The sequence below is a fragment of the Strix uralensis genome, chromosome 13 (genome assembly GCF_047716275.1).
Source record: "Strix uralensis isolate ZFMK-TIS-50842 chromosome 13, bStrUra1, whole genome shotgun sequence".
Lineage (NCBI taxonomy): Eukaryota > Metazoa > Chordata > Aves > Strigiformes > Strigidae > Strix > Strix uralensis.
Window position 1 is genome coordinate 830,759 of NC_133984.1, and position 17,511 is coordinate 848,269.

At 51.3% G+C, this 17,511-nt stretch overlaps 1 protein-coding gene across 1 annotated transcript in view; it reads left to right on the forward strand.

The window, feature by feature from the left end:
- AR (androgen receptor) overlaps window positions 1-15,903 on the forward strand; it is a 46,747-nt gene extending 30,844 nt beyond the window's left edge. The window contains exons 4-8 of the mRNA XM_074882416.1: window positions 6,206-6,493; window positions 11,599-11,743; window positions 12,568-12,698; window positions 13,502-13,659; window positions 14,601-15,903. Coding sequence (XP_074738517.1) covers window positions 6,206-6,493; window positions 11,599-11,743; window positions 12,568-12,698; window positions 13,502-13,659; window positions 14,601-14,756 — 878 coding nt within the window. The 3' untranslated portion in view covers window positions 14,757-15,903. The remainder of the gene's footprint in view (window positions 1-6,205; window positions 6,494-11,598; window positions 11,744-12,567; window positions 12,699-13,501; window positions 13,660-14,600) is intronic.
- Window positions 15,904-17,511: the final 1,608 nt, after the last annotated feature.

Genomic DNA, 17,511 nt, shown 5'->3' on the forward strand with positions numbered 1-17,511 from the left:
TCCAGAGAACGAATGTACTTGGCGTAGGAACAGTCAGTAAATGGCTGAAAAAACGAGGCTGATGGAGTGTAATGAGCTTTGGGAAACATTTACAGGTTTCTAATACCAAAACTGTGAATTTCATTAAACTTCTGTTTGCGTTTCAGGAAACATCCTTTTCCTTAATTTAAAACCTTGTTAATCTGAAAAAATGTAAACGAATGGGGTAAGCTGGATTCTCACTCACACCGCAGCCTCTTTGAACAGGGCACTCCCATTTTAAGATGATTTTTCCCAGGCAGAAAGAGGCGTTTTTCTTTATAAAAATACAGCCCTAGTATTTTTCTTCACCGAATGGATGTTGCTCCTGTATCACCAGTAAAGAGCCTTGTTACAGTTTGTTCCAAACCCTGTAGCTCTACCAAAACCTGATAGCATGCCTGTAGCCAAAATCTGAGGTTTTCTGCTCAAAATCTAGAAGCTACAATGTAGATCACTGGGTGGCTCATCTTTGAGTTCACTTGATGTGAGAGTGAGGAAGCAAATACCCTGAAAAACAGGGCTGATGGATGTGACCCACGATAAAAAGGCCCCTGGTAGCGAGGGGAGTCACGGGTGATGTGGAAGGGCCGGGAGCCTTCCCCTTGTCCACCCTGCCCGTGGGAGCCCGGGGATGGGGCTGAGGAGCCCAACCAGCTCCCTGGTCCCCAGCCAGCAGAAGGCCTTTGCAATGCCATCCAAAACAAGCCTGCTTTTATTTTTAAGTGCTTTTTTTCTGGTGAAATTTACTCAAGTAAGAGAAGACATACATCAGTGTAACCTTCTGCAGGACACACTGACAAAATTAATGCTAATACTGATAGCCCCCCCCTTTTTTTTTCTTTCTTAAGCTCTTTGGGTCACTCTGACCTGTTCTGCCTGGTCTGTTTTACATTTGTTTTCAATGTCGGTTTAGAGGCAATTGTTAAAAACATGCATGCTATGAGCTTGGCCACAGTTATTTCTCCCACAGCAGAGAGGCAGAGCATTTGAGAAGGCTTCCAAGCCCCAAACAGTTGTTCTTAACTGCCTGTTAATTACAGTCGCTGGTAGGGTATAGCAGAGCCCTGGGCCCGCAGACCTGCAGCTCTGGGGGTGTGTAAGGGGAGGAGGTGACACACCAAATACCTTATTTAGGGCTCCGCTTTGGCACAGGCTGGCGATGTGTTGAAGCACTTCATTATTGATTGAGATCACTCTGACCTGCAAGCTGAAATCCATTAAACAGAATCTTCTCTCCCAATCAACACTGTAAAGCCAAAAAGGGGGGGGCGGTTAGAAAAAGTGATAATGCTGGTTTCGTGTGCTGGGTTCTGCTGGCGCACTGTCCTGCCTCTCCCACAGCACCAGTTCCTACTGGGAGCGCAGGTGCCTGCCCGGATCCTGCCAGCCCCCGTGCACGGGCAGCGTGCTGCTGCACACACAGCTGCACTTGGTGTCATTTTTCATTTTTCATGGTAATAACATGTAATTTTTTCATATGTGTTGCTGTAACATGGTTTGGTACCATTTGGTCTGTTAAAAGGTTGGTTGGTTTTGATGATAGAGCCTTGCAAGAGTACGAGAACATTTATAGATGATAAGGTCTGGGAGAAAGTTTCTTCTGCTGTAGGCTGGAGCTGTGGAATGGGTTCGCAGGCATGTTTCACCATTAAGTGACCAGTGGCAAGGAGAACTGTACGTTCTCTCTGTAGGTTTGTGCAGATGGTTTGTCCAAAGCCCAGCTTTTCACTGGGACGAGTATCCAAACTCCAGCTGGCCCAGTGTGCACTGTTCCCTTCTCCAAAGGTCAGACCTCTGCCCAGAGGAACTATGCGCTGTATTTTCACGTATTAACATGTAAAATTAGAAGAATATTTGTTTATCCCCGTGCGCGGGAAGCGTGCCGCTGCGCACACGGCCGCACGGATCCTGCCGGCCCCCAGCCCCCTCTGTCCTGCTCCCCTCCGGACCCCGCACAGGGCTCAGCCAGCGCAGCTCCTGCTGAGCTTCAGGGCTCCGCGTTTCAGGCACCTCCCGTCCGTTTGCTGCTTGAATCGTGGCGTGTGGGGTCCCGCGGGCTGTTCCCGTCGTGAACCGGGCGCCTGGGCCGGAGCTGGCAGGACCTCTGCTGTGCACCATCAGCCTCCGGACTGCTCCCTGTGGGCCCTGTCCTGGGGAAAAACCTCCCAGACGTGTGAAATTCAGTTCATTTCGTTGATGGTAGGGCTAGAAAACCCCTGTAGTGACCACCAATAGCCCGTGAAAGCCCAAGGCAGGAGGCATACCTGCATTTAGTCCTAGTTCAGCTCCGGTTGCTGCGGTTAAAGCAGAGCTCATGTCTTACAAAAGCGTTGGGTACCACTGTAAGCGTTTCCAGCAGGGGAGAATCTAACACGTCTTTTGCCACACAGTTGCCGTAGTTAATTATGTTCAGTGTTGTGATAGATGTACCTTATTTTTCATCTTGTCAGTCCGTGATTTCCAGCAACTGGATCTTTATTTACGGCTTTGCTTGCTAGGTTGAAAAACCTACTTTTATTGAATTTCTCTCCCTGCCGTGGGTATTTGTTGGCTGTGAATCAATAACCCTTTAGCCTTCTGCATACCCACCTAGGTAAAATTCTTTACTTCCTTGTTCCGAGGTGTGTTGTCTAGTCTTTACTATTCTTAGAGCTCCTGCCATTTGCCAACACCTCCCTCATACAGTGAACATCCGATCACAGTTTCCCAGTGTCAGCAGCAGTGCTTAAAGGTGGTGGTGAGATGCTCTCCAGGTCAGTGTTTTCCTCCTTCACGTGGCACAGGGTCCTGTCAGTCCTGTGTCCTCTGACCCATCCTGTCTGTGTTTGTCCATCGGCTTTTGGTGCGAGGTCAGGCTGCCGAGGATGGAGTTCGACGTTCCTTGTCAATGGGTCACTTTCTCAGATGCTTGATATCATGGAATCACAGAATCACAGACTGGTTTGGGTCAGAAGGGACCTTAAAGCCCATCCAGTCCCACCCCCTGCCCTGGGCAGGGACACCTCCCACTAGCCCAGGTTGCCCAAAGCCCCGTCCAACCTGGCCTTGAACCCTTCCAGGGAGGGGGCAGCCACAGCTTCTCTGGGCAACCTGTGCCAGGGCCTCACCCCCCTCACAGGGAAGAATTTCTTCCTTAGATCTCATCTAAATCTCCCCTCTGTCAGTTTAAAACTGTTCCCCCTCATTCTATCCCTACACCCCCAATAAAGAGTCCCTCCCCAGCTTTCCTGTAGCCCCCATTAAGGACTGGAAGACATTTCTACTTACAGTGAAATGTACTTTGTTTTAATAGACTGAGCTTATCAGCAGAGCTTGATCAATCTGTTCAATGATCAGTCCTTAATGTTCATTACTTTTTCCCCATCTATGCATTGTCATACAGATTTTTTTAGTAGAAATGGTTAATTTTCTTTTTGGAATGAATGTAAACATTCACTAGCAAAGGGCCATGAACAAACTCATAAGAAACAAACCTGTCTGATGTTGTTTCAACATTTAAAATTACTTTTGAGATGTATTGCCTGGTTGATTTAAAACCATTCAGCAGTACTGTCTGATTTTATATTGTTTTGAGTTTTTTTATTTCACGTAGGCCAGACTGACTCAGATGTCTTAAAGATGTCTGCTGTACCAGTACTCTTATGATTATCAACTAAAATTATCATGCCAGAAAAGATTGATAGCTTGGTAGGATCTGGTTTTGACAAGCCACATGTTGTTGTTAATAAAAAATTTGAAGAACAGGATATAAGTCAAGTCCTGTTTCAGCTCCTCTAACATTTCGCCTGCAGCTGAAGTCAGCGTACGGTGCCTGGGGCTGGCAGGATTTATTTCTCTGTCACTGCTAGTGCAAAAGCAGTTTTCTTCCAGGTCCCCAGAACTTCCCCAAGTCCCAGCGCTCATGAGAAATCCGCGCTGGAGCCCAGAGCGCTGCCCCGGTGGCTCCAGGGCCGCCTGGCGGGAGGGCAGGCAGGTTCAGTTGCTTAAAATGTGTGTCAGCTCCGTAATCGGCGTGTCGTCTGCTCCCCAGGGGTTCTGGCTCTGGTGAATATTCCGTTGTGATTCCCTATAACTGTGTCCCCTAAGCTTTTTTTCTTTTTTCTGGTTTTGTTCCAAGTAGCTGCTGAATAGGAGCTACCACGAAAAAGGGCTTTCGCAGAGGTGACTGAAGATCAGCGACTCGTTAGCTCTGAGGCGTTTCCCCGTCCAGTAGCACCAGTATGGCAGCGATGTGTGGGACAGTGTCACTGGGGAGTGCAGGGCTCCTCTGGCAGAGCAGTCACCAGCCGCCTTCACTGCGCTCCGGCACGGAGGGCTTTGTGTACGGCTGCATCTCAGAGCCAGCGTGGCTGGTCGCTGGCTCTCTCCTGAGTTCACTCAGTATCTTCTAGTACTAGATAATTCAATTCTAAGACAAAAAATCTAATTCAATTTTAAGAAAAAAAAATCTAACATTTAACCCAAACCACGTGTGTGTGTTTTATACAGGTTTGGTTCTGGTTACACACAGCACCTGATGGGCACTGATTATTCATCTTTGACGACACGGTTCAGTTTTTATTTCTCCTTTAAGCCAGGGAGCTTTCCTTGCCTGGCAGCACTCCCGTCTCTAAGGGTCCAGTGCCCAGCACGACCACGGGCCGTGGTTTCTGCCGGAGATGGACCCAGCCCCGGTGCCTCCTGCCTGAATTACCGCCAGGCTGAAGGAAATGCAGGACCAGCGTTGCGCTCTCCTCGCCTTCCACGCTGCTCGTCGAGAGCAAAACCCGAGGGCAGCTTCCAGGGAGAGCCGTGCCGTACCTGTCCGGGGGATCCTGGTGCTGCCCACGCTGCCTCTGCGCTTCTGGAGGGGTGGGAGAGGGGAGGCTGGATGCTCGGGCTGAACGATGTCACACTGCACTACAGCCCTCTTTTCCTCTTGCTCTCTTTTATTTTTATTACTCCGTTCTCCTCCTTTTTTACAGAGCAGCCATAGTTGCTCGAACAGAAGATCATCCAGAGTCCGTTACTTAAAGATCAGCGTTTTGAACTGATTTACAAAGCTGCACTTTAACTTGGCATTTTTATGATTCACTGCTTATTTCTCTAATTACAGCTGAAAGGAAATTTGAGATAAGTATCATGTAATGAAAGAGCCAAAACCCCAAGGACAATTGGCTTGATGATATATTCTCTGCTTGAATTAAACAATGGGCTTTCTTTCTCTAATTAGGGTTTTTTGGAGTTGGTAAGGGGTGGAAGCTGTTCCTATCTGCAGTAGCCTGCCAGCCTGTGTTGTGCTGAGCACCGTCACATAGATAACAGATTAGGTGAACACTGACTCTCCCGGAACTCCGAAGGCACCATCTGAAGCTGCTGGTGTCTCTTGCTAGCAGGCCAGCATCTAATTAAGATCCGGGTGCACAGGAGAGACACTTGCTCATGGTGACAAGGGCACAGGCGTTGGCTGCCTGCAGTGTCGTCCCTCCCCCCAACCCCACTCTGCTGAGCTTGCTCTTGAAGCTGCCCACCCCTGCTCGAGCCTCCTGCCGGGGGGCTAATGGGGAGGCTCCAGGGAAACAGCCATGGGACCTCCTGCTGGCTTTTAAAATGTGTTTTCCATAAGATACTTGTAGAGCAGTGACTGGGCTGGGGGCAGCGGGGTGTGGGGCAGCGGGCGTTGCAGGAGCCCCGGGCAGGGAGAAGGCTTTTATCTCATCCCGCTTCAGCTCTGGCCTGGGATGGAACAATCTGACTTGAGCGTCCAAGTGCAATGGCTTTTTTTCCTGGAACGTGACCATCTACTGAATTTATTTGCTCGTGTTGCTTTCCTTTGTAACTGCAATCCAGTGGTTGTTTGAATCGAGTCACCTCTTCTCTCTTTTCCCCAGTTCTTCCTCTCCATTTCTAAGTGGGAGTTAATGTGAGACCGGTCACGGCTGAGGATGTGAATGGTGCTTGTTCTTTTCCATATAAGATTAACGAGCAAATGGGTTTCCTTGCGCAGTGTGTGCTCCCTTTTGTCCTTACGTGAGGTCTGCGGTGCCAGGGCGCTCTCTGGGCAGCATGCACTGCAGGAGTAGCTGCTGCTGGTCATCAGTTTTCCTTTCCTCGTAAATATAAGTGAAGGAGCCGGAGGCCATAAAACCTCAAGTTGCTTTTTTTTTATTTTTAAGCATCACACTAAGCTGTGTCATTTCCACAGCCCGCAAGCTGAAGAAGCTGGGTAACCTGAAGACACAAGATGAGGCAGAGGCAGCCAGCTCATTCAGCCCCACAGAGGAGCAGGCTCCCAAGATGGTGATGACGCGCATTGATGGGTACGAGTGCCAGCCCATCTTCCTCAACGTCCTGGAGGCCATCGAGCCTGGCGTGGTGTGTGCCGGCCATGACAACAGCCAGCCGGACTCCTTCTCCAACCTGCTGAGCAGCCTGAATGAGCTGGGAGAGAGGCAGCTGGTCTACGTGGTCAAATGGGCAAAGGCCTTGCCAGGTGAGGAGGAAAATGAGCCAACCCCATCCCTTCCCTGGCCCGTTCCTGAAGCGCCCCCCAGCACTGGCATTGCCTGGGGCGTGTTCGGAGGAGGGGGTCTGCAGCCTCGTCCTACCAGCACACCCTTCCCGGCGGGAGCATCCTCCTGGGGCACCGCTCCCTGTGACAGCTCCATAAAGCAGGCTGCGGCGCCACGTTTGTCTCCTTGGGGTGGCTGGTTGATGGGAGAGGTGGCTGGGGGGTGACAAAGTACGTAGAAACTTGCACTTTTGGGTCCGTCCCCACTGATAACCCCCAGCACACAGGATTGTGTGGGCATGTGTCTGCTCCCCGGCGCGGGAAGGGCCGGTGCTGGGCCGGAGTTCAGGGTCTGGCTCTCTTCCTGCTCTCCCTGCCGGGGTTTTGCTGGGCTGTGTCTGCAGACCTGCAGAAGTCTTCTCTAAACAAGCATTAACCCCGTCCCGAAACCCACGTGAAGTGGTGAGAAGGGAAGTTCCCCAGGTGAATCAGAAGCATATGAGGTGGGGGCAACCGGGCTGAAAGGAGCTGAGGCTTGGGAGATGGGAGAGATCCTTCCTTGCCATTTTTGTGTTTCACGAGCCAATTAATTTTAGTAAAATAGCAAAAGAGAGATACAGAATCCCCAAGGGCTTCGTCCTGGCAGTCAGGTTGCTCTTGTGTGACAGGCTGCTGGAATATATTTATGATGCATTCAGAGTGGTGGTGTGGGAGTACATTAGGGTTGGGAAGTTTCCAAGTGGTAATAGTTATCAGGTGCTGTAAATGAAAACATCCTGGTGATAGATGTGTTTCACTGAATACGCTCCTTGGTTCTGAGCAGAGAGGTTACCAGCCTGTGACACGCTGCCCGTTGTGTGTCGTAATGCTGCCGATGAGTGAAATTACAGAGGACTGAGATCACTCTGGGTGCAGCAGGATCCAGTTCACCTTCCAGCATCCCCAGGCCTGGGGTGTGGGGATGACACCGAGCTGCCTTCCTCACCCTGGCCCTCTTCCTCAGGAAACCCTGCAGAAAAGAGGGATCCTGCTCGTTATGTGCAGGGTGGTGTGACCAAAGGAGGAAACTGAGGCAAAGTAAGTTTGCCAGTGTATGCCAAAACCTGGAGGTGAACTGTAGTCAGATGTGTGACATTCCCAGGAACCTGGCAGTCCCCCTGGAAGTAGCTTGTCCAGGAGGGGGGTTTGTCTGAATATGCTTAAATGCAGAGTAGCCCATTCTATGTCTTCTATTCTTGAGTCAGAAAAGGTTCACCCAGCGTATGAAATTAGGGACAAGTCATGCTTTCTTTTCTGGCTTATCTGCATCAGACATCAAGATTTCTTGAGAAAAGTACACGGAGACACCACCAAACCGGGCCGGCAGTCCGGGGGCCGAGGTTGTAAAACTGCGGTAGTGCTAATGGAAAGGGAGAGCGCTTTGAAAAACATTTTTCATCGTAACCACGCCCTTTTCAAAGGCTTTTACTCCCCTGTTCTGCACCCGATCGCGGACCCCGTGGTGCGTGGCACGGCGGTGCCAGCGGCTGCACTGCTGCCTCGCGGGGCTGGCGCCTGCCCTGCCGCCAACGGCTTCTGGGCAAAATGAATTTTAATCTTCTTCCATCTGAGCGGTCATGGCTCTCTGGGCAGCTGCAGCATGACCGCAGTCCCTCCGCGGGGCAGGGGGTCCCTCTGGAGCCCAACTCTCCTGCCTGGGCGTGTTGCTGGGGGGTGCTGCCCTCCCCGTCCCGCCTGGCCTGACCGTCAGCATCCCTGTGTCCGGAGCAAGAGGCAAAGCCCGTTTGTTTTCCCCAGCTTTCTCCAGCGGTTCCCCGACATGTGCCAACACCGGAGGTCAACAGCAACAACCACAGATTTGCCACTTAGTCATTCTCCTGATCTTTTTTTCCAGGGTGCACATTTCTGCACCCTGCTTGCCTGCAGTAGCAATGCCAGCCTCTGTCTAGTGGAGAAGATGTAATGTGTGGCCCTTTGGAACCCGTGCAGTTGAGATTCTGCGTAGGAGACGGTAGAATCAAACTGTGGTTTCCCTGGGAAGGAAAGAATAAATAACCACAGCTTGCCAAGAAAGCTGCTGAAACACTGAATTAAAAAATCTGATTAAATCCATAAAATCTGTCCACTTCAAGGTAAGTGGAAGGAGTATGTATTTTCCCTTTTCCACATGCATAAATTCAGTAAAAGTGTTGCAATTAATTTAGATCAGCGCTCGAACACATTAGCTTAAAGATCATTTTGTCTGGCAGCAAATGAAAAGTCTCCAGTTTTTCCCAAAGCTGTTACGAAATCAGTCTGTAAAAATAACTGGGCTGCAAAAATACTGGGCTGTAAAAATAAGTGGGTGTAGGGGGAAGGGCTGCCGGAGCGCAGAGCGGCGGAGGGGCGGGGGCAGGCGGCGGCTCCGCTGCCAGTGAACACCCCGAGCGCTTGTAGCAACTCGGTGCACATGTGGTCGGGTGAAACACTCCACCTGGTCTCACGGGAGATGGGCCCGGCTGTTGGAGCTATTGCAAAATCTCTGTGTGCTTGCCAGTCCCTGGGGCCTCATGGATGTTCCCAGCCCTGGCTTGCTTGCTTTTCTCTTCCAAATATACTCCCTTACTCGCCCTTTAATATAAGGTTACAATTAATGGCGTGTCTTTTTCCATTCCCTGGACAATAACATCTCCAGATACAAAATGAGTGTTTGTTTGTATTAGAAATGTTGCTTTACGGTGACATGTGGGGTGTCCAGTCGCTGATCCCTCAGGAAGATGTCATTCTGGCTCAGCAGCGCGTCAAGGGAGAAGATCAAGAATTTGTTTCCACACTCTGCTGCTTTAAGATTATTCACAAGACAAAGGTTATGCATTGTTCTTTTTCAAGTCATCAGTAAATTTAATTTTACTTTTGCTATGATTTCTTTCTGTAGAAGGTGTCTTCATTCTTCTCTTCAAACTATGCCAATACTAAAAATTTAACAATATATTGTGGCATTAGGTTTGTATTTATTTTCTTTTACAGTGATGTTGGCCATGCATCATCTAAGATGCCTGGAGCAGGGAAGTTTCCAGGAAATGATAGGGATCTGCTTTCTGAGAATCAGTGATGTCTCAGGGCATCTCAGCTCAGAAACGGGGAGCAGTGATTCCTTTTAGAAAAGTCAGCCACCGTGTTTCTAGAACTTGTTTTTGTGGAAAGCAGAAAGCAAACACTAAGTCCTGTAACAACAGAACTGTTGCGTTCAAATACCTTTCCTAAGCACTGATAAACCTTGCGCAAATATTTTTTTTTTAGTGAACGTAATTACAAGGTACTGAACAAGTGCACCAGAACCCTTCCCAGAGCAATGATTGGGTGCAACAAATACTTTCAGAAACACGTGGAAAAGCTGATCCTGGGTGGTGAGGGGAAGGGCAGCCCTGGATGAGACCTCCTGCCTGCGGAGGCAGCGCCGGCGCTGGGTTGTGGGGACGCAGCATCGTGGCGGGGCGAGCAGCACAAGGAGGGGCTGCTGCAGGTCTTGGCGCTTCCAAGGGCTTCGTCCTGTTGGTGCTGAACCCAGCAAAAGGGGCCTGGACAAAAGAACAGGCACGAGGGAAGCCAGACTTTGGAGACCAGAAGGTTCGTGTTCAGCCGGCAGCTCGGAGCCCTCCGGTGGAAATCACCAGCCCAGGTTCGGTGGGACACGGCTCGTGCGCAAGCTGCAGTTTTTTAATCTGGTGATGTGCAAACTGAAGGGAAAGTGTACGAATGTAAAGCAAGTTTAGTCAGCGGTAAAACATGACTTGTGCTCATTTGCAGTTGACAGCTTCCCAAGCAAGAGACAGATGCTTGCCTCAATGGATTATAATTATACACTGGAAGTGTTGGGATTGCTTTAATATTTGATTGAAGTAACATACGATTTTCTTGAAACCAGATTACATTTGACTACTTACCAGTGTCTGGAAGAAAGTACAGTGTTGGAGGTGATGTTTGTGCGTGTGTTGTAAACATGCCTGGGATTTAGCTGTAACCACCATCTGGGAATACTAATTGGAATGTAATTGATATTTCTGTTTCGCTTGCGATTCAGCAGAGGTTTTCATATTCGCTTTCAGAGTTGTTAGATAAATGAATTGTGTATTTGACACAGAAACTGAAGCAGCCTGTTAACCGTGTGATGGGGCCTTGGGGTTACTTGCTGGCTCTGAGCATTATACGTTAAAATCCGTTTACTTAAATTTGGTGAAGTCCCAACGGGTTGAAAAGAAAGGAAGTTTCTCTGCTTATTTCCTTGAGTGCCAGAACTGCACCAGAGGAGGTGGTTGGTTAATGAGAGCTTGTTTCTGCCTCAGTGCCTGGAGAATGTGATCTAGTTAATTGTATTGCTGCAGGGCTCCCGCTCCCCCTCGGCAGATTTACTTCTGTGAGCAGAATAAAGCAAACAAATCCTCATCGGCTGTTTATTTCCCTCTCTTTTGACATACTGTCTCACGTGGTGCCTGTGAGTGTTTTGGAGGGGAGATTTGGGGGTTATGCCGTGACTGCAGAGCAGGCAGCACGGTAAGACTCGCTCGGTTGGGGTGTCTAATCAGAACATGGCACTAATTAGTGCCGGCCTGGTGCTGGGGGAGCTGGGCCCGCTCAGCGCGCTGGCTGGGTGTGTTATCCTGCGGGACTTTAGGGAGTCACTGAAGCCCCTCCTGCTCTATCTTTATGTCCGGTCTGGTGCAGAATGGTGCTTGTTCACCTCAGTGGGTCTTGCAAAGCCTTCAAATACAGTTTGTGAAGATTTTCGAGACTCTTAGGGGGAAGATGTCATTTATTACCACTTGCCACTGCCTTCCTTTAAAACGCTTCGCTGCCTGTGGTTTTCTTTACTCCCTCCTTGTGTCCGGAGATCCCCTTTCTCCCCTCCCAGATGCAGTTTTGTGCTTCGGCTGTTCCTGACGGCCCATCAGGTGTGAGCACAGCGGCTGTGTCCCGGGACGAGCTGTTGTCAGGCTGCAGATCGCCTTGTCCTAACAGGAGTGCTGCAGGAGAGCTGGGGTCTGCACAAAAATATGTCCTGATAACTGCAGGTTATTCGTTTGTGACAATCCTCTCTCGGTTTTTAATAGGATTTCGCAACCTGCATGTGGATGACCAGATGTCAATAATCCAGTACTCTTGGATGGGCCTTATGGTTTTTGCTATGGGCTGGAGATCTTTCACCAACGTCAACTCCAGGATGCTTTACTTCGCTCCAGATTTGGTCTTCAATGAGTAAGTGCAAAATCACAATAATCTAATACCGTGCTTTGTCTGGGTCAGACTAGGTGAGAAATGAGAGCAAGACAAGGAATTTGCTTTCCCGTCTGCTTAGGAAGCGTCCAGCTTGAGTAATCGTGCTTTCAGAGCCAACGACCAGAGCGTAGGAGGGCCCTGCTTTTCCCCTCTGACTGCTCCACAGCGATCTCCAGGAGCAATAAGGGGAGCTGCAGTGTCTCTCCTGGTCCTTCTTCCCTTTCCCTCAGCCCTGGGTTTGACTCCCATCAGGGCAGTAGCAAGTGCTGGGTGCGAGGGGCCGGCCCATGCAGACCTGCCTGTTTTCTGAGGGACCTGCGCTCCTGTTTGCAGCTTGGTTGGTCAGCTGGAGCAAGCAGAAACAGAGACAAACGTTTATTGTGAGTTCCTGATGGGTTCTGTCTGATGTACCCTCAGCTTAGAGTTGGAGAGGGTTTGTTGACACTAAGGTAGAACTTCAAAACAGTAACTAAGCACAGCAGGAAGCAAAACCACACGCCTTCTCCCTGAGAGCCCTGAGCTCAGCTTTGTATCCCTCACGCATAACCATGTTTGGTGAATCACTGCAGTTGTTTTTCAGGCAAGCAGAGGGTCAGACGAGCCCTGCAAACCCCAGGTATCCTCCGTTTCCAGACGAAGAGGGTTACGCACGGGCATTTCGGGCTCTTGCTGCCAGCATCCCCCAAAACAGAGCTGAGGGTCCCGGGATGTGTCGGGTCGGGCAGAGTGTGTCCTTCCCCCCACGTTCCAGAGGTGACACTTGGTTCCCCTGGCTCCGCCTGACGCATCTCACCCCCCGCCAGGTACCGGATGCACAAGTCCCGAATGTACAGCCAGTGTGTCAGGATGCGACACCTCTCACAGGAGTTCGGGTGGCTTCAGATCACACCCCAGGAGTTCCTCTGCATGAAGGCTCTACTCTTCTTCAGCATTAGTAAGTGCTCACATCTTTGCTCAGTAGATCTCCAGCTGCTGTGCGCTGTCTCGTCCTGGGAACTGGGGGGGTTTAGTCTGGAGAAGAGGAGGCTGAGGGGAGACCTCATCGCCCTCTACAACTCCCTGAGAGGAGGGTGCAGAGAGGGGGAAGAGTCTCCTGACCCAAGGAACAAGAGGGAATGGCCTCAAGCTGCGCCAGGGCAGGGTCAGACTGGCTCTTAGGAAGGACTTCTTTGCAGAAGGGGTTGTTGTGCGTTGGAATGGGCTGCCCAGGGCAGGGGGGGAGTCCCCATCCCTGGAGGGGTTGAAGAGTTGGGTTGACCCAGCGCTGAGGGATCTGGTGGAGTTGAGAACGGTCAGTGTGAGGTTCATGGTTGGACTGGAGGAGCTTCAAGGGCTTTTCCAACCCAGATGATTCTGGGATTCTGTAACTGGTGCTTTCCCTGGGCCTGTGCGTGTACTCCCGCTTCCCGAGGGGTGGCTGTGGATGTTCTCTCTGTTTCAGAGCTGCCAAGCAGAGGGGTGCCAGCACCCAGCCCCTGCAGCTGGCCCACCCCCTCTGCGCAGTGCAGGATTTCTCCCATGCAGCTCCTCAGCCGCACTGTCCTCGCTGAGCAGGGAGGCAGCGCTGCCGTTGGCTGCACGGCTGCTCTTTTTTAAGGAGCGCTGAACAAGGGTCAGCAGTAGTGTGACAAGCTGATCTTAGGTCTGCACTGACCTCTTCTTCAGCCTTTCTCTTGCTCTTATATTCTCTCCACTCTCTGGGCAACCCTTACTGTTTCCTTCCCGTGTTCCGTCTAGTTCCAGTGGATGGCCTGAAGAACCAGAAGCTCTTTGATGAACTTCGGATGAATTACATTAAGGAACTTGACCGTATCATCGCTTGCAAGAGGAAGAACCCTACCTCCTGCTCTCGGCGATTTTACCAGCTCACCAAGGTCCTGGACTCCGTGCATCCTGTAAGAGAGGGCACTGAAATGTCTATCTATACACTTAAGAAATTATGTAAGAAGGAAACTTTTTACAGTGAGAACAATCACTCACTGGAACAACCTCCCTGGGGTCCTGGTAGTCCCCATCGCTGGAGGTTGTCATGCTGCGGTAGGACAGGGCACTGGATGGGCTCATCCAGGCTCCCTTTCCTGGAGGGGTTGGACCGGGTGACCTTTCGAGGTCCCTTCCAACCTGGGCTGTTCAATGACTCTGTGGTTCTTTGTGGTTTGTTTTTTTTGCTCTTGGCACACCTTTGCAGTGTGCTCCCAGGTGAAGTGACAGAGAAAAGAGACGTTAACTACTGAGGGAGTGGAAGTTATCTGTGTCTGTCCCTCCCTGCAATAACCACTCCTGAGCTTGGGTTTATGGGCTTCCTTTTTTAGCAATGAAAAGCTCTTTGTAGATGATACTTTTCCATTGTCAGCCTAGCAGAAGAGCTCCAGTTCTCAGTGCACCCAATGAATCTTCTCTGATTACAGCAGCGAAAAAAAATTCTCTGTTTGTGACTTAAAGTTGTGCTGCTGAAACATGAGCTAGACCTTCCCTCTTCCCCGGGGCTCAGCCCCATGCCCATATGTCTACAAGCAAAAAGCAATTCCTGATCAGTGAAGTCAGCAGCACCTGCACACGGTAAGACAAGTTTAGGGGTAAGGAAGTGCCATTTTTATACATCCCCGTTTCTGGGGACTCTGTGTGTGAAGGAGCATGGCAAAACACGCTGCCAGGCGGGGTGGTTCCCTCGCTCATCCTCGGGGTGCCCTCCTGCTGTCAGGCTGCTGCCGGGGAGCGATGGCCCGAGGGCAGAGCAGGTCCCACTGCAGTGAGGTCCAGCCCTGACCCTGCCGACGGCTGCTCGGTCACTTCTGACCAGCGACTTCTCGTTTAACAAACTTCCTTCCTTTCCCAGATTGCCAAGGATCTGCATCAGTTTACATTTGACCTTTTAATTAAGGCCCATATGGTGAGCGTGGACTACCCTGAAATGATGGCCGAGATCATCTCTGTGCAGGTTCCCAAGATCCTGTCTGGAAAAGTCAAGCCTATCTACTTCCATGCACAGTGATCTTCCGGAGGGAGCTCCCGGTTCTGCCGCCCCGTTCCAGCCATCTCCTGTCTGTCCCTTCTGCACTACTGCACTGCAGTGCCTTGGGGAATCCCCTCTGCAGAGGCCACGGACAGTTACGAACCACGACCTGCTGGGATTCCTGATGTTTCTCTTTTTCCTGAGGTACCTCTGAACTGAACTACCTGCCCCGGCTCCTGCCCAGACTTGCTGTGCTGGGACAGGGGATGGTGGCCTGGTGGCAGTGGCACCGTGTCTATGCTTTCTTCTTTGTGTGTTTGCCACACTGGCTTTTAGTGGCCCAGGGCCACGGGAGATCGGGAGAAATGCCTGCAGTTGTTGGGTTTGGGTACTTTTTTTAAAAACAGAACAAGACAAGAAGCTGGTTGAACCTCTCAGTTTGGGTGTGGGTTACTTTACTGGCCTCCTTTGGGACTTTTTATTTGCATTATGGTGCTGGGAAGCAGATGAGTTAAAACGCAGCAGTAGAGAAACAGAGAAGAGTTCCGGGGACGAGATGAACTTGCAGCCTGATGAATCTCCAGGACCTGCTGCTGGGTCAGAAAGCTGCCGCGCAGCCGTCGAGGGGTCTGCTCCCACCAGCACCCCCCTGCCACCGGCCCTGCTGGAGCGAGTGCGGGCATTGGCTGGTGGAGTGTTGTGGGGGTGTCGGCAGGAGGGCTGGAGAGGAAGACGACCTTCGGAAAGCCCCAAAGAGGGCAGAGAGAGACTGGTTTCCACCTGGGATGATTTTCCTGCGGCCGGTGAAGCTGGATCTCGCTCTGCCCCGCGGACGGCCGGGCGCTCAGCAGCCACACTCCCGTCCTCGGCAGCCGCTGCTCCTCCCACACATCCGTACCCACCTCCACAAGTGCCTGACGTCCTCAGACCTCACGCTCTCCCCTCCTCCCGCGGGCACCCCAAGGCCCTGCCCAGCCCCTCACCAGCTCTGCTCTGTGTCTGCAGACCCCGGGTTTCCAGCTACACGACTTATTTTCTGTTTATCCCAACTGTTCTTTCTGACACCACCAAAACTGCCTGGTTGGACCCAGTGGGGGCTGCGACGTGGTCTGGCTTTACCCACACGGGCGTCTACAAGGGCTCTTTGTGCCGGAGCCAGCAAACAGCAAGTCCGTGTCCTACGGCACGTGATTCATTGACGGGGGCGGGGGGCGGGGGGGGAGTTTGCCACCGTGGTATGGAGCGGAGCTTGTGGCAGAGCTGTGCCCCCCCAGGGCTCTGTGCCCACCCAGGGCTCTGTCACAGTCCTCAGGCACAGAGATGCCCCAAGCACGAAGCAGATGCCGGAGCGTGGAGCGGTGAACCTGGCCAGACAGGTGCCTCACACCGCGCCGTGTTCCCCCTGCGTGCCACCTGCTACCGTCCCATGTCTGAAGGGGAAGGGGGTGAGGGTTAGGCAGTCTGTGTCATGCAGGAAGGGGTGCTTGTGCTTTTGCTGCCTGGACCATTCACGAGCTGAGCATCACTGTCAGCTCGTCAGGCAAGTGCCCTCATGGTCCATCTGGGTTCTCAGCAAACTCGCAGTAACAGAAACGCTTCATTTTCCTGATACTGAAAAGTATTTTCATTAAGGGAATTTTCATTCATTTTCATTAAGGGAAGGGGTAGGGAAAAAAACCCCAACTATTGAAGAGGAATTCTTTACAGTGGTTTGTAATGGGTTTTCCTCCCCTGCTAGATGTGGCTCTGCTCATGCTCTTCCTCCTGAAATCCCCTCAGGTAGGTGGCAACAGAGTCCGCAGACGACCTTCCTGCACGCCAGCCAGCAGGACGGTGTTCTCAGAGGCTCTTACTATTTTAGAGGGCTGCACACATTTTAGATGTTGATATGTTCTACTAATACTTGCAAATGAACCAGTAAAAAGGTCCCGCTGGTGCATTTCCTCTCTTCTTGACCATTTTCTGGCTATTTTCAGAAGCCTACCACAAGCAGCTGGGGGGTAACACTCTGATCTCTGTCATCAACAGGAGGATGTTTATCAGCAGTCTGCACAGCTCCTCTGGAGAGCTTTGTGTTTCGCACAACCTCATGTCAGTGAAGTTTTCATTAGTTAATGAGTGCGGAGGTATCCTGCTGGGTACTTCTCTGCTGGGAGATTGGGAGGAAATCAAGCTGGATAGGGATTTGCATACACAGATATGCTGGTGGAGGCACCGCGTGGATGAAAGCTGGCTTAGAAGGGGGTGCTGCCTGTGAGCCACGCGGTGTCTGGTGCCTCTCCGACGGCTTCTGGAGCTCACGGGAGCTCACGGGAAGTCCCGCAGCCTCGGGGCAGGGGAACAGCCCTTTTTTACACAAAAGCTGGCTTTTTATGATGTTATTAGAGGGATGACTGGAGGAGGTAGGAACCACTAGCACCTGTGTGTGTATTTGCTGGCGGGGAGTTCACACTGTTCCTGGTTTATTTTCATGGGCTGCTGCAGGAACTGGGGAAAAAAGAGGCTTAAGAAATACCAAAGTCCAGGTCCTGCCATACAGCTTTGTCCTTTTCTGTGTTTTCTTGTCTCCTTTTGCTTTAATAAAGCAAAGAGGATTTCCCCAACTTCACAACCATGTGGAAGCTGTCCCTGAGGCTTTCCTGGGGACAGCTGAGCCCCAGGAGAGGGGACGCCCATGGCATCTCTGACCTGTGGTGCTGGGGAGCAGACCCTGTCCCTGTCCCCCTGCTGCCTCACGGGCTCTGCTCCAGGTTCTCTGGGGGGCGTGTGGGCTTTTGTGCCACCTTGGCCCACC